Source organism: Chlorocebus sabaeus, chromosome 20 (genome assembly GCF_047675955.1).
Source record: "Chlorocebus sabaeus isolate Y175 chromosome 20, mChlSab1.0.hap1, whole genome shotgun sequence".
Classification (NCBI taxonomy): domain Eukaryota; kingdom Metazoa; phylum Chordata; class Mammalia; order Primates; family Cercopithecidae; genus Chlorocebus; species Chlorocebus sabaeus.
The window spans coordinates 85,388,669-85,408,737 of record NC_132923.1 but is presented as its reverse complement, the minus strand read 5'-3'; the positions used below and the strand labels follow the sequence as shown (position 1 = coordinate 85,408,737).

At 38.7% G+C, this 20,069-nt stretch overlaps 1 protein-coding gene across 3 annotated transcripts in view; it reads right to left on the bottom strand.

Moving 5' to 3' along the window:
• EPS15 (epidermal growth factor receptor pathway substrate 15) overlaps positions 1-20,069 on the bottom strand; it is a 160,066-nt gene that overhangs the window by 82,826 nt on the left and 57,171 nt on the right. For all 3 annotated transcript variants that reach the window (XM_007978767.3, XM_007978770.3, XM_007978769.3), the window contains 2 exons: positions 19,366-19,491; positions 16,785-16,844 (listed from right to left, as the gene is read on the bottom strand). In XM_007978767.3, coding sequence (XP_007976958.1) covers positions 16,785-16,844; positions 19,366-19,491 — 186 coding nt within the window. The remainder of the gene's footprint in view (positions 1-16,784; positions 16,845-19,365; positions 19,492-20,069) is intronic.

Below are 20,069 nucleotides of genomic sequence, written 5' to 3'. Positions count from 1 at the left end.
ACCCCTGTGACATGCAATTTACCTATATAACAAACCTCTACATGTACCCCTGAACCTAAGAGTTAAAAAAAATTCATTGTTCTTTGTTAAAGATGCTGTATTAGGCTAAGTTCTTTTCTTTTGCAGTAAAGAGTTTAATTGATGCAAAACTGGTCACACCACACAGAAGATAAGAGTTCTTACTCAAATCAATCTCCCCAAGAATTTGGGAGCTAGGGTTTTTCAGACAGTTTGGGGAAGGGGTGGGGATGGCTGAGCAATGGGTGCTTGCTGCTGACTGGCTGAGGGTGCAATCATGGGGGTATGGGAAATGGTCCTCCTGTGCATTGAATGGCTTCTGGGTGGGACCACAGGAACAAGTCCAGGAGGGAGCCATGGTTGTTAGACATGCAAAAAACTCCAAGTGCAGGGCAGCTTGTCTTGATTCCAGGGTGTAGAAAAGGCGTAAGGGAGGCTCCACTGAAGATTCAGTAGGAAAATTACATGGCCTCGCTGTGAGTGCCTGGCTGTGGCTGGATGTCAGAAGCTGCTCTTTTTCTCTTTCTCACTGGATCACTCGAGAGATGGTCAAGGAGGTATTCCTAATAGCTCAGAGTTTGGAGAGAATGTGTCCTGGTAGTTTTGGGCTTCAGCTAGCTGTGGTGGTGGGAGGATTGGGCACAACGTGGGACATAAGGCTCCCAACTGCTGCCCTGCAGGAGCCAGGGCACTCCTGGGCAGCTCCTAGAATGGAAAGGCCACGTTGGGGTGCTGTATTTTAGTCCATTTTCGTATTGCTATAAATAAATACCCAAGGCTGGGTCATTTATAAGGAAAACAAGCTTAACTGGCTCACAGTTCTGCAGGGTGTACTAAGCATGCTCCAGTATCTACCTCTGGTGAGGCCTCAGGGAGCATCCAATCATGGCAGAAGGCAAAGGTGGTGCAGACGTGTCACATGGCAAGAGCAGGAGCAAGAGCAAGCCTGAGTTGTAAGACACCTATTAGACAGTTAACTCTTTTCCTGAGTTTCTTCCATGTATATATGAAATATGTATGTTAATAAACTTCTGTTTTTCTCTTATCTTTTGTTACAGGGTTCTCAGTCAATAACTTAAAAGCGTATAGGAAAAATTATTTTTCTTCTCCTAACATGCTCAAATTGGTACCACCCCTTTGAAGGGCAAACTGGCAACATCTACCATATTGCAAATGTATTTCCCCTTTGGCTCTGCAATCCCACATCTGGGAATCTATCCATATGAAATGCTGTATGAAAAAGATTATTAATTGCAGCACTGTTTGTATTAGCACCCAAATGCCCATCTACAAAACCTGGTTTAAAAAATTATGGTATACTTTACACTGGGAAGTTAAGGAAAAAAATTATTTTAAAAAATGGTATATCCATATAATGAAATACTATAAAGCATTAAAAAAATCATAAAGAACATTGTGTGTCTTAACTGTGGTGGTGCCTTCAGGCATATAATTGCCAAAACTCATCAAATTATATACTTAAATTGGATGCAGTTTGTTGTCGGTAGCCTTGAATAATGTTAACCAGGAAAAAAAGAATCATGGGGCTCTCGTAGTGAAAAGGTATCCAAGATAAACTGTTAACTATGAAAAAGTATAGTGTTGAACAGTGTGTTTAGTGGGTTATCTTTTGTGGTAAGGAGGAAATAATTAGTTATATTTGTTTATATTCGCATTAAGAAATTCTAAGATAGGCTGGGCGCAGTGGCTCATGCCTGTAATCCTAGCACTTTAGGAGGCTGAGGTGGGTGGATCACCTGAGGTCAGGAGTTTGAAACCAGCCTGGCCAACATAGTAAAACTCCATCTCTACTCAAAATGCAAAAAAATTAGCCAGGCGTGGCGCGCATGCCTGTAATCCCAGCCACTTGGGAGGCTGCGGCAGGAGAACTGCTTGAACTTGGGAGGTGGAGACTGCAGTGACCTGAGATTGTGCCACTGCACTCCAGCCTGGGCAATAGAGACTCCATCTCAAAAAAAAAAAAAAAAAGAAAGAAAGAAATTCTAAGATAAATAAGAAATTAAGAAAATTGGTCAGAGAGCAGGGATAAATGGAGCAATTGAGAGCGAGGCAGAACTGACATTTTTTTCACTGTATCTCTTCTTATATTGATTCTTGAACCATGACAAATACTTTTAATACATAAAGCACTTGCACAAAATGGGAAAAATTTGCATACAGACTGTCCCAGAATATATCCTCTTCATTTTAAAGCATTCAAGGTACCTTCAAGACTTTCAGAGCATGAAAGTTCTCCATAACTATCTTTGAGCATATGAAATTACTCAAACTAACCTGGAACCTCTAGAAAGAGTCCAGCAACTACGAGAAGAAAGCTTGTATGTTTCTTAAACTTTTCTTTTCTTTTCTTTTTGGTTGTTTTTTTTTTTCGCCCAGTGCAGTGACACAATCTTGGCTCACTACAACCTCCGTCTCCTGGGCTCAAGCCTTCCTCCCACCTCAGCCTCCCAAGTAGCTGGGTCTACAGGCACATGCTACCAAATCCAGTTAATTTTTTTTTTTTTTTTTTTTTTAAAGAGAAGAGAATTAGCCATGTTGCCCAGGCTGATCTCCAACTTCTGAGCTCAAGCGATCTACCCACCCCAGCCTCCCAAAATGCTGGGATTACAGGTGTGAGCCACTGCACCTAGTCTCTTAATTTTTTTTCTTCCAGTGAAAATTACAATTTTTCCCAAGAGAAAATTTGCGTATAATCATATATTAAGTTTTGTGGGGCTTTCACATCTATTTATATATTTATTTAATTTGTTTATTTTGTTTATTAATTTATTGACAAAGGCTCACTCTGTTGCCCAAGCTGGAATGCAGTGGCAAGAACACAGCTTGCTGTGGCCTCAACCTCCCAGGCTCAAGTGAGTCTCTCACCTCAGTTTCCCAACTACATGCGTATGTCACCATGCCTGGCTAATTTTTTTATGTTTTGCAGAGATGAGGGTCTCACTATGTTGCTTAGGTTGGTATCAAGCAACTCTGGGTCAAGTAAGCCACCACATCCAGCCCCTCAAATCAGTATTTATTGAGCACTCAATGCAACAACACTGATCACTGATTTCCAGGATTACTAATGTCATTTTACAAATCAAGACACTGAAGCTAAGATGCTAAGTAACTTGCCCAATATAATATTTTTAATAAGTGATACGGTGGGGTTCAAACCAAGATTTTCTGGCTATAAAGTTCTTGTTTTTTTTCCAAATTTAATCAGCTTTATTAGCAGCACATATGTTAATATTCCAATACCATGCTGTCCTTTACAACTAATAAAACTAAACCTTAACCCACTGGTACCCAAATTTTAGCAGGCATCAGAATTACTTGGACAGCATGATAAAGCACGTATTTCTGGCCCCTGCACTCAGAATTTTCTAACCAGTAAGGTTGGGCCTGAGAATTTGCATTTGTAACAAGTTCTCAAGTGAAGCTGATGCTGTTTGTCCAGGAACCACACTTAACCATGAATTCTCCTCTCCCTTTTCACTAACCAGCCTGGAAGAATTCAATTTCAGTTTTAGAAACACACAAACTTTCTATTTCCAAAAGACTGAAACTCCAGAAAGAAAACAATCTGGCTAACACACACTTCCAACCAAATTCACAATATATGTACTGTGAAATTGTCAGAATGGCACTAAGAGAAGTGCCTAGTGTACACTCTAACAGTCAGCACTTTTCTTGCTGCAGATGGGAGTCATTTCCTGGAAAAGTGGACACTAGAAGCAAAAAAGCAACGTTAGCCATCTGTTGCCAACAGACAACACATTTTTATGAAAGTTAAAAATATATATTATTAATTTCATGTTGACTTGAAAATAGATTCCCTGGCAAAACTAAAGCCAAAAATTATACCGCCAAATAAAAGAGCAAAAGTGAACAGAATGCTTTTAATACTGCTGGGTTACTTGTTTTTCTTATTATATTGTACTTATTCCTATCAAAAGTATGCCACTGAAACAAGAGCAACTAAATCAAATGCACCATATTCACACACACACCAAAAAAAATCTGGCTAGTAACTAGTTGTCAAACTGAAACATACTAGCAGGTGCATTTATACAGAAAGAGACACTTAAGGAAGAAGCATTTAGAATGTCTTTTCATTTCAGAGTAAAAGTATAAAAAATTTTTATTAATAATAATAATAAAAGTATCAAATTCCTGAGACAGCAGGGAAAGAGGAGATTTAATTTTACTGTCATAATCAGTTACTAACAGCTGCCCAATTACTCTGATATTTTTTTTATTTTCCATGCTTTTAGGCAGTATTTCTGAAATTTTAGTCACCATCAGAATCACCTGGAGGGCTTTTAATTCTTGGGCAAAGCCCAAGGCTTTGGTGAAACCCCATCTCTACTAAAAATCCAAAAATTAGCTGGGCATGGTGGCAGGTGCCTATAATCCCAGCTACTCTGGAGGCTGAGGCAGGAGAATTGCTTGAACCTAGTAGGTGGAGGTTGCAGTGAGTCAAGGTCTTGCCACTGCACTCCAGCCAGGGTGACAGAGTGATACTTTGTTTCAAAAAAAAAAAAAAAAAAAAAGTGAAAAGATCTCTCACTTTTACAACCCAACAGGAGGAAGAGATATGCAAAAGTTAATTTTAATACAATGTGATACATGCTAATACACACAGAAACAGCTCCTCTATACATCTCTAAGTGCCAAAAACTCCTCACATAATGAAGACCCAAACAAATGGTACTGACAAAAGCTTAAGCCACTTTCAGTCTAAGAACTTACCTCACAGAAAAATTTAAGGATTAGTAAGAATGTAAAAACCAATAGATAAATATGCAGATAAATGGCAAAATAAAAAGGGCATGAGTCCACGCTTCCAGAGAATAGAATAGGAAAAGGGAAAAAAGTAACTTCATGGTGGTGAAATCTGGCAAACACTATCTTAAATAAGTGAAGGTTAACATCAACAGTGATGTCACATGGATATCATATACCCCCAATATAATGTGATGATGAAAGCATTACGCCTCCACGTTATTCTTTGCAAAAACTCATTTGCCCAGTCTAGTCATGAGAATAGCATCAGACAAACCTAAGTTGGGAGACATTCTGCGGGATATCTAGCCAGTATTCCTCAAAAATGTCAAGGTCATAAAAAGCAAGGCAAGACTGACAAACTCATATACCAGAGAGTCTGAAAACATGACAACTAAAGGCAACGTGATACCCTAGATTGGATCCTGTGACAGAAAGGAAAAACTGGTGAAACCCAAATAAAGTCTGGAATTAATAATGCACCAATGTTGTTTTTTAGTTTTGACAGATGTACCATGGTAATGTAATATGTTAATAAGGGAAACAGTGAAGGGGAATGGAAAACTGTTCTCTGCAACTTTTCTATAAATCTAAAATCACTCCAAAATTTAAAGTTCATTAGGAAAAAAAAAAAAAAAAGAACATGACTCTAGAAGGCTCAGGTTAGCCTGGGTTGTAAGCCTTAAACTGCTGTGCTTAGAGAAGCTAAATTATAGGATCTTGTCAAACTCTAAATATCTACAAAAAAGCATGAGCATAGGCTCATTCACCAAATACTAGATTCCTAGATTTACGGGCCTTCTCTTCAAAATTAAAAGCAGTAGTTTCAGCCCTAATAAAACAAAGAACTATTTTACAGAATAGGACTATACACTTGTAGAACTAACCCCACAAAGAGAATAAACTTTAACATAATTATCAGTCACTTCCCTTGGTTCATGGGAAGTAGCATAATTTTAGATACATTTCTAGTTTTCAAACCATAACAGAAAAATTTGGCCCTTTGGCTGGACATGGTGGCTCACGCCTGTAAACCCAGCATTTTGGGAAGCCAAGGCGGGTGGATTACCTGAGGTCAGGAGTTTGAGACTAGCCTGGCCAACATGATGAAACCCCATCTCTACAAAAAATACAAAAATTAGCCAGGCATGGTGGTGGGCGCCTGTAATCCCAGCTACTCAGGAGGCTGAGGCACAAGAACAGATTGAACCTGGGAGGTGGAAGTTGCAGTGAGCCGAAATCATACCACCATACTGCAGCCTGGGGGGAGGGGAGGGAGGGAGGGAGAGGGAGGGAGGGAGAGAGGGAGGGAGGGAGGGAGGAAGGAAGGAAGGAAGGAGGGAAGGAGGGAGAGAGGTAGGGAAGGGAGGGAGGGAGGAAGGAGGGAAGGGAGGGAGGGAGGGAGGAAGGAGGGAAGGAGGGAGGGAAGGGAGGGAGGGAGGGGAGGGAGGGAGAGAGGGAGGGAGGAAGGAAGGAGGGAGGGGAGGGAGGGAGGGAGGGAGGAAGGAAGGAGGGAGGGGAGGGAGGGAGGGAGGGAGGAAGGAAGGAAGGAAGGAGGGAAGGAGGGAGGAAAGGGAAGGAGGGAGGGAGGAAGGAAGGAGGGAAGGAAGGAGGGAAGGAGGGAAGGAGGGAGGGAAGGGAAGGAGGGAGGGAGGAAGGAAGGAGGGAGGGAGGGAGGGAAGGGAGGGAGGGAGGAAGGAAGGAAGGAGGGAGGGAAGGGAGGAAGGAAGGAGGGAGGGAAGGGAGGGAGGGAGGGAGGAAGGAAGGAGGGAAGGAGGGAAGGAAGGGAGGCAGGGAGGGAGGAAGGAAGGAAGGAGGGAGGGAGGGAAGGGAGGGAGGGAGGGAGGAAGGAAGGAAGGAGGGAAAGGAGGGAGGGAGGGAGGAAGGAAGGAAGGGAGGGAGGAAGGAAGGAGGGAGGGAGGGAAGGGAGGAGGGAAGGGAGGAGGGAAGGAGGGAGGGAAGGGAGGGAGGGAGGAGGGAAGGGAGGAGGGAAGGAGGGAGGGAAGGGAGGGAGGGAGGAAGGAGAGAAGGAGGGAGGGAAGGGAGGGAGGGAGGGAGGGAGGAGGGAGGAAGGGAGGTAGGGAGGTAGGGAAGAAGGAAGGAAGGGAGGGAGGGAGGGAGGGAGGGAGGAAGGGAGGGAGGAAGGGAGGGAGAGAGGGAGGAAGGGAGGGAGAGAGGGAGGAAGAGAGAGAGAGAGGGAGAGAGAGAAAGAAAGGAAGGGAGGGAAGGAAGGAAGGAAGGAAGGAAGGAAGGAAGGAAGGAAGGAAGGAAGGAAAAAGAAAAATTTGCTCCTTTTACAAAATGTCACCTTAGTGCTCCATCAGAGACTTTCTACAAAGCCAAATGGGCCAGAAGTTAAACTCAGGGAAATATATTTCCAATATCCTTACAATCTAGTCAGGTAATTCATCAATGAGTAAACAGGATACTGATACATAATCACAGATATTTTAAAAATCCAGATTCAAGTGGGTAGATATGATTTTTTAAATCTACTTTTTGTGTATGTACATATACATATACATTATACATTCCACATACACAAAACTCTCTGAAGTCATTTCACTTGTGGCCAGAATACCCATGGCCATGCCAAGGCCTAACTTTTACAAATTTACTTTTTTAAAACAAAAAAACAAAAAAACACAAAGATATTCTAGATTCTGGATTTTTAATTAAACTACTGGGTTTCTGAGAATATGAACAAGCATTTACATTTGAAAAAAAACAACGGCCATTCATCAAAGGTTCACATGGCAACAGAAGTTTGTATACAGTTTAGAATCTTTAACTTCATTTATTAAAAAGATAAACTTTGGGAGAATGTGTGTGTCCAGGAATTTATCCATTTCTTCCAGGTTTTCTAGTTTATTTGCATAGAGGTGTTTATAGTATTCTCTGATGGTAGTTTGTATTTCTGTGGGGTCAGTAGTGATATCCCCTTTATCATTTTTTACTGCATCTATTTGATTCTTCTCTCTTTTCTTCTTTATTAGTCTTGCTAGCAGTCTATCAATTTTGTTGATCTTTTCAAAAAACCAGCTCCTGGATTCATTTTCTTTTGAACGGTTTGTGTCTGTAACTCCTTCAGTTATGCTCTGATCTTAGTTATTTCTTGCCTTCTGCTAGCTTTTGAATGTGTTTGCTCTTGCTTCTCTAGTTCTTTTAATTGTGATATTAGGTTGTCAATTTTAGATCTTTCCTGCTTTCTCTTGTGGGCATTTAGAGCTATACATTTCCCTTCACACACTGCTTTAAATGTGTCCCACAGATTCTGGTATGTTGTATCTATTTCTCATTGGTTTCAAAGAACAACTTTATTTCTGCTTTCATTTCGTTATGTATCCAGTAGTCATTCAGGAGCAGGCTGTTCAGTTTCCATGTAGTTGAGTGGTTTTGAGTGAGTTTCTCAATCCTGAGTTCTAATTTGATTGCACTGTGGTCTGAGAGACAGTTTGTTACAATTTCTGTTCTTTTACATTTCCTGAAGGGTGCTTTACCTCCAACTATGGGGTCAGTTTTGGAATGAGTGTGATGTGGTGCTGAGAAGAATGTATATTCTATTGATTTAGTGTGGAGAGTTCTGTAGATGTCTATTAGGTCCCCTTGGTGCAGAGCTGAGTTCAATTACTGGATATCCTTGTTAACTTTCTGTCTCGTTGATCTGTCTAATGTTGACAGTGGGGTGTTAAAGTCTCCCATTATTATTGTGTGAGAGTCTAAGTCTCTTTGTAAGTCTCTAAGGACTTGCTTTATGAATCTGGGTGCTCCTGTATTGGGTGCACATATATTTAGGTTAGCTCTTCTTGTTGAATTGATCCCTTTACCATTATGTAATGGCCTTCTTTGTCTCTTTTGATTTTTGTTGGTTTAAAGTCTGTTTCATCAGACTAGGATTGCAACCCCTGCCTTTTTTTGTTTTCTATTTGCTTGGTAGATCTTCCTCCATCCCTTTATTTTAAGCCTATGTGTTTCTCTACACGTGAGATGGGTCTCCTGAATACAGCACACTGATGGGTCTTGACTCTTTATCCAATTTGCCAATTTATCCAATCTGTGTCTTTTAATTGGAGCATTTAGCCCATTTACATTTAAAGGTAATATTGTTATGTGTGAATTTGATCTTGTCATTATGATGTTAGCTGGTTATTTTACTCATCAGTTGATGCAGTTTATTCCTAGTATTGATGGTCTTTACATTTTGGCATGTTTTTGCAGTGGCTGGCACCAGCTGTTCCTTTCCATGTTTACTGCTTCCTTCAGGAGCTCTTGTACGGCAGGCCTGGTGATGACAAAATCTTTCAGCATTTGCTTGTCTGTAAAGGATTTTATTTCTCCTTCACTTATGAAACTTAGTTTGGCTGGATATGAAATTCTGGGTTGAAAATTCTTTTCTTTAAGAATGCTGAATACTGGCCCTCACTCTCTTCTCTCTTGTAGAGTTTCTGCCGAGAGATCCGCTGTTAGTCTGATGGGCTTCCCTTTGTGGGTAACCTGACCCTTCTCTCTGGCGGCCAAGACTAAACCAGGAAGAAGCTGAATCCTTGAATAGACCAATAATAGGCTCTGAAATTGAGGCAATAATTAACAGCCTACTAACCAAAAAAAGTCCAGGATCAGATGGATTCACAGCCAAATTCTACCAGAGGTACAAGAAGGAGCTGGTACCATTCCTTCTGAAACTATCCAATCAATAGAAAAGAGGGAATCCTCCCTAACTCATTTTATGAGACCAACATCATTCTGATACCAAAGCCTGGCAGAGACACAACAAAAAAAAAAAAAGAGAATTTTAGACCAATATCTCTGATGAACATCGATGCAAAAATCCTCAATAAAACACTGGCAAACTGAATCCAGCAGCACATCAAAAAGCTTATCCACCATGATCAAGTGGGCTTCGTGTCTGGGATGCAAGGCTGGTTCAATATATGCAAGTCAATAAACATAATCCAGCATATAAACAGAACCAAAGACAAAAACCACATGATTATCTCAATAGATGCAGAAAGGTCTTTGACAAAATTCAACAGCCCTTCATGTTAAAAACTCTCAATAAATTCGGTATTGATGGAACGTATCCCAAAATAATAAGAGCTATTTATGACAAACCCACAGCCAAAGTCATACCGAATGGGCAAACACTGGAAGCATTCCCTTTGAAAACTGGCACAAGACAGGGATGCCCTCTCTCACCACTCCTATTCAACATAGTGTTGGAAGTTCTGGCCAGGGCAGTCAGGCAGGAGAAAGAAATAAAGGGTATTCAATTAGGAAAAGAGGAAGTTAAATTGTCTCTGTTTGCAGATGACATGATTGTATATTTAGAAAACTCCATCGTCTTGGCGCAAAATCTCCTTAAACTGATAAGCAACTTCAGCAAAGTCTCCAGATACAAAATCAATGTGCAAAAATCACAAGCATTTCTATACACCAATAACAGACAGAGAGCCAAATCATGAGTGAACTCCCATTCACAGTTGCTTCAAAGAGAATAAAATACCTAGGAATCCAACTTACAAGGGATGTGAAGGACCACTTCAAAAAGAACTACAAACCACTGCTCAATTAAATAAAAGAGGACACAAACAAATGGAAGAACATTCCATACTCATGGATAGGAAGAATCAGTATCATTAAAATGGCCATACTGCCTAAGGTAATTTATAGATTCAATGTCATCCCCATTAAGCTACCAATGACTTTCTTCACAGAATTGGAAAAAACTACTTTAAAGGTCATATGGAACCAAAAAACAGCCGGCATTACCAAGACAATCCTAAGCCAAAAGAACAAAGCTGGAGGCATCATGTTACCTGACTTCAAACTATACTACAAGGCTACAGTAACCAAAACAGCATGGTACTGGTACCAAAACAGAGATATAGACCAATGGAACAGAACAGAGCCCTCAGAAATAATACCACACATCTACAACCATCTGATCTTTGATAAACGTGACAAAAACAAGAAATGGGGAAAGGATTCCCTATTTAATAAATGGTGCTGGGAAAACTGTCTAGCCATATGTAGAAGGCTGAAACTGGATCCCTTCCTTACACCTTATACAAAAATTAATTCAAGATGGATTAGAGACTTAAATGTTAGACCTAAAACCATAAAAACCCTAGAAGAAAATCTAGGCAATACCATTCAGGACATAGGCATGGGCAAGAACTTCATGACTAAAACACCAAAAGCAACGGCAACAAAAGCCAAAATAAACAAATGGGATCTAATTAAACTAAAGAGCTTCTGCACAGCAAAAGAAACTACCGTCAGAGTGAACAGGCAACCTACAGGATGGGAGAAAATTTTTACAATCTACTCATCTGACAAAGGGCTAATATCCAGAACCTACAAAGAACTCAAACAAATTTACAAGAAAAAAAAAAACCCATCAAAAAGTGGTTGAAGGATATGAACAGACACTTCTCAAAAGAAGATATTTATGCAGCCAACAGACACGTGAAAAAATGCTCATCATCACTCGCCATTAGAGAAATGCAAATCAAAACCACAATGAGCTGCCATCTCACACCAGTTAGAATGGCGATCATTAAAACTTCAGGAAACAACAGGTGCTGGAGAGATGTGGAGAAATAGGAACACTTTTACACTGTTGGTGGGAGTGTAAACTAGTTCAACCATTGAGGAAGACAGTGTGGCGATTCCTCGAGGATCTAGAACTAGAAACACCATTTGACCCAGCCATCCCATTACTTGGTATATACCCAAAGGATTATATATCATGCTGCTATAAAGACACATGCACACGTATGTTTACTGCAGCACTATTCACAATAGCAAAGAGTTGGAACCAACCCCAGTGTCCGTCAATGACAGACTGGATTAAGAAAATGTGGTACATATACACCATGGAATACTATGCAGTCATAAAAAAGGATGAGTTCATGTCCTTTGTAGGGACATCGATGCAGCTGGAAACCATCATTCTCAGCAAACTATCACGAACAGAAAACCAGACACCACATGTTCTCACTCATACGTGGGAACTGAATAATGAGAACGCTTGGACACAGGGTGGGGAACATCACACACCAGGGCCTGTTGTGGGGTGAGGGTAGGGGGAGGGATAGCATTAGGAGATATACCTAATGTAAATGACGAGTTAATGGGTGCAAGCACACCAACATGGCACATGTATACATATGTAACAAACCTGCATGCTGTGCACATGTACCCTAGAACTTAAAGTATAATAATAAATAAATAAATTAAATTAAATAAAAAGATAAACCAAAAATCCCATTTACGCTATAAAATAAAAGAAACGGGTTAAGAATTTTAAAAGTAAATCTAAACATAGACTCAAGTTCAATCAAGTTTTGGTTACTGAAATAAGTTACTCTTAAAAAAATCTATACTGAAATTCAACCCACCAAGTTAGAGTCTCTCTTTAACTTCATTTTTATTTCTTCCCATTCAAAAAATTAAACACAAAGCAGACACGGGGTCTTTAAAACAAACAAACAAAAAGTATTTAACCCAAGGGGAAATGGGCAAGAATTTTACAGGTAAGTCTTGAACAAAAAGATTTCTATGTTCAACTCAGTTTTGATTATTTAGTAAAATAAGACCTAAACTTGTATTATACTGCAACAAACCAAAATCCTGGCAGACTATAAAGTGCCATAGGCCAAAAGGACTGATCATATAAACAAGTACATTATCTTTATATTTTATTATTTAAGAGGATACTTTAAAATGTTCAGATCTTAGCTATGTCACTACTGCAAAAGTATTTTTTTAGTTACTTCAATTTTCAAGGAAGAATGATACCAGCTCTCAAAATTCAGTTTTGTAAAATATTGATGCTTATAAATAAATAAAAACAAATCAATGACTTGCAGTTGTAGTTACACTGGCTATCTTGCAGTAATTATAATTTTAAATAAGAGTACAAATTGTGTTGCTCTATTTATTAAAGTACAGGGATAAAAAAAGATTTATCAGAAGAATTCTAACCAAAAGAATACTAGTTATTAATATTGAACAAAACTGGAAGAAAAATACCAAAACCAAAAGAACTAAATTAACTGAGCAAAATCTAGAATTTGAGTCACAAAAAAATGTTCTAAGGACTTCCCGAATTAGAACATGAGGCGGGGCCAGGCGCGGTGGCTCACGCCTGTAATCGCAGCACTTTGGGAAGCCGACGCGGGCAGATCACGAGGTCAGGAGATCGAGCCCACCCGGGCAAACATGGTGAAACCCGGTCTCTACTAAAAATACAAAAAAAAAAAAAAAAGTAGCAGGGCGTGGTGGCAGTGCCTGCTACTCGGGAGGTTGAGGCAGAAGAATGGCATGAACCCAGGAGGCGGAGCTTGCAGTGAGCCAAGATCAATCGCACACTACACTCCAGCCTGGGCAACAGGGCGAGACTCCGTCTCAATAAAAAAAAAAAAAGAAGAAAAGAACAGAACATGAGGGGGAAAGAAAATTAGTAAAGATAATCTAAAGGACTCATTTTGCTAGAGTAAGGATTGAAAATCTTGTTTTCAATATAGGAGAAATAAGTTCAAGTACAGGAAAAGGGGCAAAGGGTGAGAATCCCCTATCCAAAATGCTTGGGACCAAAAGTGTTTTGGATTTTTTTCGGATTTTGGAATATTATCTTTTTTTTTTTTTTTTTCCAGATTTTGGAATATTATCCTATCTTGGGGATGGGACCCAAGTCTAAACATGAAATTCATTTATGTTTCATATAAACTTTATATATATAACCTAAGATAATTTTATATAATCTTTTTAACAATTTTGTGCATGAAACAAAAGTTTTGACTGCAACTTATCACATGAGACCAGGAGTGGAATTTTCCACTTTGTGGGTCATGTCAGTACTCAAAAGTTTGAGATTTTGTAGCATTTCGAATTTTGGATTTTCAGATTAGGGATGCTCAATCTGTATTAACTATTAATGAAACAAGACATTATAACAAAATTTCCACATTAACTGGGAGGCGGGGTAAGGGAATGAATCACAACTTGATAATAAGCAACAGTAAGAAACAGAAAAAATAAATATGTAAAATAAATAGGTAAGGAAGGGAAAATCAAATCAATATAAGTGCTGTTACTGTAAAAACTAATTAGGCAAAGCATTAAAATATAGAAATCTGCCATTTTCAAGAGACATACACAACAAACATAAGAAATATCAGGTAATTCAAACAAAGAGGGAACAGGAGAAGCAGTATTAAGATCACACAAGCTAGAGTTTAAAACTAGGAAAAAATTCTGAAGAATATGGATACAGGGAGAAAGCAAATGTGCAAACAAGCAAATCTAGGAGAAGATAAAGGGGTGTCTACTATTTAAAACAAAATTCAAGGTAGTAATTTATTATTCAAATGTATTTATTATTCAAAAATTATTCTTTTAATAAAGTTTTTTTTTCTTTTTTTTTTTTTTCAAAAAGGCCAGTTGCCTGGGAAAAGGCTCCAGGCATATAAGATAAATTGTGTTTATTCATTTACCTTAGCATACACTACTATTTATCAAATGATGACAGTACTATTCTCCATCTATTCTATTTTTGTCTTGGGCCAGAAGAGGTGGGTCATGCCTGTAATCCCAGCACTTTGTGAGGCCGAGGCAAGTAGATCACCTAGTATCAGGAGTTTGAGACCAGTCAGGCAAACATGGCAAAATCCTGTGTCCATTAAAAATACAAAAAATTAGCCGGGGGTAGTGGTGCATGGCTGTAATCCCAGCTCCTCAGGAGGCTAAGGTGGAAGAATTGCTTGAACCCAGGAGGCAGAGGCTGCAGTGAGCCGAAATGCCACCACTGCATTCCAGCCTGAGTGATAGAGTGAGACTCTGTCTTAAAAAAAAAAAAAAAAAAAAAATTTGTCTTTATGAAAAAAAAATTCCCTCATTACATCATACCACTGCAAAGATTTTACACCAATATTCTTACCACAAAAGCAATTTATGAGAAGTTTATGTGTACGGTTTGACAATGTTTCAAAGTATATCATCACAGAAATCTCTTCAATATGGCCCCATTCCCAAAAGCATCCCACAAACAATGGCTCAAACCCTGAAATGCGGCTGAGATAACTTCTGTCACCACTGCGAGGGAGTATCCTTTACCATTTCCCAACTACTACACAAATTAAAATTAAAAAGACAAGGGACCTGTGACCACGAATTCAAGTCACTTTAAGTTTCTGTTTCTGCATTTTTTAAATGTAATATGTATCCTGCCTATTTCATTTGGCTCTTGTGGAAAATGAGGAAAATTTAAGGAAGGGCCAAAAACAAAAGAAAAGGAAGGACAAAGAGAAACTAAATAATCAATACATTTGAAGCTGGGTGTGGTGGCTCACGTCTGTAATCCCAGCACTTTGGGAGGCTGAGGCGGGCAGATCACCTGAGGTCAGGAGTTCAAGACCAGCCTGGCCAATGTGGTGAAACTCTGTCTCTACTAAAAATACAAAAATTAGCCAGATGTGGTGGTGCACTTCTGTAATCCCAGCTACTTGGGAGGTTAAGGCAGGAGAATCGCTTGAACCTGGGAGGTGGAGGTTGCAGTGAGCCAAGATTGTGCCACTATACTCCATCCTGGGCGACAGAGCAAGACTCCATCTCAAAAAATAAAAATTAAATTAAATTAAATTAATTTGATATAATGAATTTATAAAACTCTAATATCCTCCAAACAGAAATACTGCCATATCCATGGACTATATGTAAAAATAGGTCATAAACTTGGCAACAAAGAAAGCCTTAACGAATTTTTTTAATTAGACATTTTATAGACTACATTTTTCTAGTTATAATCCAATCAAGTTGAAAGTACACATCAAAGTAACAAAAACCAACCAAACTTAACCACTTTGAAATTAGGAAACATATTCCTAACCAGATAACAAAAGAAAACTAAAAACTATCTAAAAAGCTGTATAAAGGAGAAAACTTTGTACCAGTATCTATGGAATCTCGCTAAACCTGTATTCAAGGGTAAATATATCCTTTAAATGATTTCAGTATTATAGATAATGAGAACTGAAGAAATATAATACTCATCTCCAAGAAATTTAAAATAAAAAGAATAAGAAAATATAACAGGGAATTAAAAGTTAAACAACATTAACTTAAAAGTTAAAACATAATAGAAAGGATAAGTAAATTCAAAAGATGTTTTTTCTAACAGATCAAGAAACTAGACAAAATCAGATTAAGTAAAAAAAAAACAAGTGGGAGTATTCTCAAGACTTGGCATGAATAAAGAGAACAACCACAAAAGAGAATATCGCAAATCTGTAGCAACAAGTTTGAAAGTAAAAGAAATTAACAATTCCTTACCAAAATAAAAAGAAGATATGAGAGTAAAAGGGAAATTAGAAATTTACCACTGATGAATTCACAGCAAAGTTTTATCAGACCTTTAAGGAGAGGTGAATACAATCCTATTTGGAATTAACTATTCAATTACTAAGATGACATGTCTTCAGATAAAATGTCAAAACTTTTCTGCTTTCACAAATGAAGTGAAACTCAAGTGTTATTCATGTTTCTTTTTAATGAAATAAAAGGAAATGTGAAATTTGGGGGATACATTTGAAGCAAAATTATTCCATAATAGAAGCAGGTGCTAAGATACCTGGTCAGGTTGTGATACAAAATATTACTTTACAGTAATTATACAAAGTATATGTTCCTGTGTACCTTAAAGCCAAATAAAATGAAGATGGCAAACCACACATTTTCTGTTAACCATTTGTTTAGAAAATAAATTCTACGTAAGAATGTTCAACCAGTCGGGCACAGTGGTTTCATGCCTATAATCCCAGCACTCTGGGAGGCTGAGGTGGGCAGATCACTTGAGGTCAGGAGTTCGAGACCCTGATGGGAATATAGTTTTCCTCTAAGGATGAACTAAAAGAGGAAATTTGCACGTGAGAAAATCATTAAGATAGTGAAGATGTTGAGAGCATTAGATTACTTACAACTGCAAACTCATCTCTGTCAAGCATTCCATCATGGTCAATATCACTCAACTCCCAAACCTTAAAAAGAGGAGAATTGAAAAAGATTAATGTTCTTTCAGTTCATGTGCTACTTGAGAGCAGGGAAAGAAAGAATACTAGTTAGGCATGGTGGTTTATGCCCATATGGCCTCCCAGCACTTTGGGAGGCCAAGACAGGAGGATCACTTGAGCCCAGTAGTGTGAAACAGCCTAGGAAACATAAAGAGATCCTGTCTCTACAAAAGATAAAAATAAAAAATTAGCTGGGCATGGTGGCGTGCACCTGTAGTCCAAGCTACTCAGGAGGCTGAAGTAGGAGGATGGAGGATCCCTTAAGCCCAGGAGATCAAGACTGCAGTGAACTATGATATGCCACTGCACTCCAGCCTGGGCAACAGAGCTAGACCCTGTTTCTTAAAAAAAAAAAAAAAAAAAGGATACTGTTGAGAGTTAAAAGTAGAGCTAGAGATAAGCAAGTGTCTGGTTATAATTGCCTTGAAAGGAGTTTGGGCTTTATTCTAAGTGCAATGGAAAGCTACTAAAAAGTTACGTTTAAGTAATAACAACAGTGTATTTATAGTTTAGAAATTCCACACTGATCACACAGGGGAGAAATAGTGGGAAACAATACTATAAAATGGCGTTTAAATCAGTATTTATTGAGCACCTAAAATCTATATAACGTTGATCCAGTAGTAGTACTAATATGGTGATATGGTGGTTGTCATCATCATAGCAGCTAGCATTCAAAGAGTATGTAGCAATTATGGTAAAAAGTAGGACTTAACATACATTATTACATTCAATCCCTACAATTCTATAAGCTGAGAATTATGTCCTTTTTAAAGATTAGAAAACTTAGACATGGCTTTCTAATGACTTGCCCAAGGTCACACAGCTAAGAAGTGGTGCAGCCAGGATTTGACCCTATGTAAACTGCTGAAGCAGGGAATTAAAGAAAGGGCAGCCGGGTGCAGTGGCTCACACCTGTAATCTCAACGTTTTGGGAGGCTGAGGCGGGGGGATCACCTGAGGTCGGGAGTTCAAGACCAGCCTGAATAACATGGAGAAACTCCACCTCTACTACAAACATAAAAATTAGCTGGGTGTGGTGGCACATGCCTGTAATCCCAGCTACTCAAGAGGCTGAGGCAGGAGAATTGCTTGAACCCGGGAGGCGGAGGTTGTGGTGAGCCAAGATCACTCCATTGCACTCCAACCTGGGCAACAAATGCTAAACTCTGTCTCAAAAAAAAATTTTTTTAATAAAAAATAAAGAAAGGGCAAGAGATATAAAGAGAGTAGATAAGGTTTGAAATATGCAGAGGATTATGGAGAAATCACTGTGGAAACAGTACAAGAGTGACTGGCAGTACAGAGAAGCCCAGCTGAAGCTGGTAAAGATAAATTTACAGCAACACCAATCTTACTACACCTGCTCAGTAGTCCACATGCACCACAAAGAAGGCAGATAATTTACTTCACGCTTTTTCATCAGGCAGGAGAGACAGAAAAATAACATGGCAAAGGGGGCTAAGGATAGACATGAAGCTGTAGACCAAAAGACAGGGGAATAAACTTTTACTTTTACAGGAGGAAAATAATTCATGGCGAGGGATATTGGGGATAGTTGCATAATAATGGAAATGTAGTTAATACCACTGAATTGTACACTGAAAATTGGTTAAGATATTAAATTTCATGATATGTATATTTATCACAGTAAAAAAATTGAAAAAAGGGGAAAAGTAAAAAAGTCAGATTTTTTTCTTTTTTTTTTTTTTTGAGACAGAGTCTCGCTTGTCGCCAGGCTGGAGTACAGTGGTGTGATCTCAGTTCACTGCAACCGCCACCTCCTGGGTTCACGTGATTCTTCTGCCTCAGCCTCCTGAGTAGCTGGGACTATAGACTGCGCGCCACCATGCTCGGCTAATTTTTGTATTTTTAGCAGAGACGGGGTTTCACCATATTGGCCAGGTTGGTCTCGAACTCCTGACCTCATGATCTGCTCGCCTCAGCCTCCCAAAATGCTGGGATTACAGACGTGAACCACCGTGCCCAGCCAAGAAGTCAGATTTAAAGGTCTTAGTAAAACTGGTCAAAGAATTAGTCTTGCAAGTTTCTGGAAAAGAGCTCTATAAAGACGGAAGTACAAGTTACAGAGTGGAATTTACGGTTTCAGAGATAAAACTATTCCTTACAACAAGACACCATGATACAGCCACAGAGTAAATGGCAGACATAAAATACTGATGGTCTCTAGAAATTAACTCAAGCAAATAGAAGGGCAAGAGTATACAGCACAAACTAAAAAAGGACCTACTTAAAGGGCTTACATATGTAATTAATTTCAACCACTCATTTTTACAGGGAATAACCAAATACAGAAATAAGCTGGCAATAATTTTATACATTAAGTCAGAAAACAAAAAATCCTGTAATGATACAACTTTAAAATAAGATTTGTACATTTTTAACAAAGAGCTATACATGCTCCTAGTATTATAGATATAAAATTAAAACACATAAAAATTAAATTTAGGAGTAAATAATATCTTACTCTTCCAAGGATATCCACAGGTAACTTAGAGTTGAGCAACACTGGTTTCACTTTATCACCAGATAAAAGTCCATTCACTGGGCTTAAACTATCAAAAATTGCATCATATTTGGCCTTATCTTCATGCTACAATAAAAAACAAAATCACAAGTTAAATAATAGAGAAAGGATTTAACTACAGTTATAAAAATCAAGTCCTTAAAGAATAGACTACATATGTTTTTAAACTATCATTCAGAAAACATTTTTCACTTTCATCAAAATACAATATTCATTGTAAAGATATGCAAGAAAAAAATACATAGGAAACAATAATTTCAAAGTGACTTTACCCAAGAGTCTAGTGTTGCCCATTCTTTTTGTAGCTGGAACACCATCTTTATTTTCCAACTATTGGGTTAGAATCAAAATATTTCAGAGGTAGAAGGGCTTTGAAGAACATCTAGTCCAACCCTCTCACTTAAATAGACCAATAGCAAAAAAGTAACTTTTATAAGAACACACAGCTAATTAGTGACATTCCATGACTCTCTAAAGATGATATGAGGTACAGTTCAAATAAATAAAAAAAAAATTTTTTTTGAGATGGAGTCTCGTACTGTTACCCAGGCTGGAGTGTAGTGGCGCTATCTCAGCTCACTGTAGCCTCCACCTCCCGGGTTCAAGCGATTCTCCTGCCTCAGGCTACCGAGAGGCTGGGATTA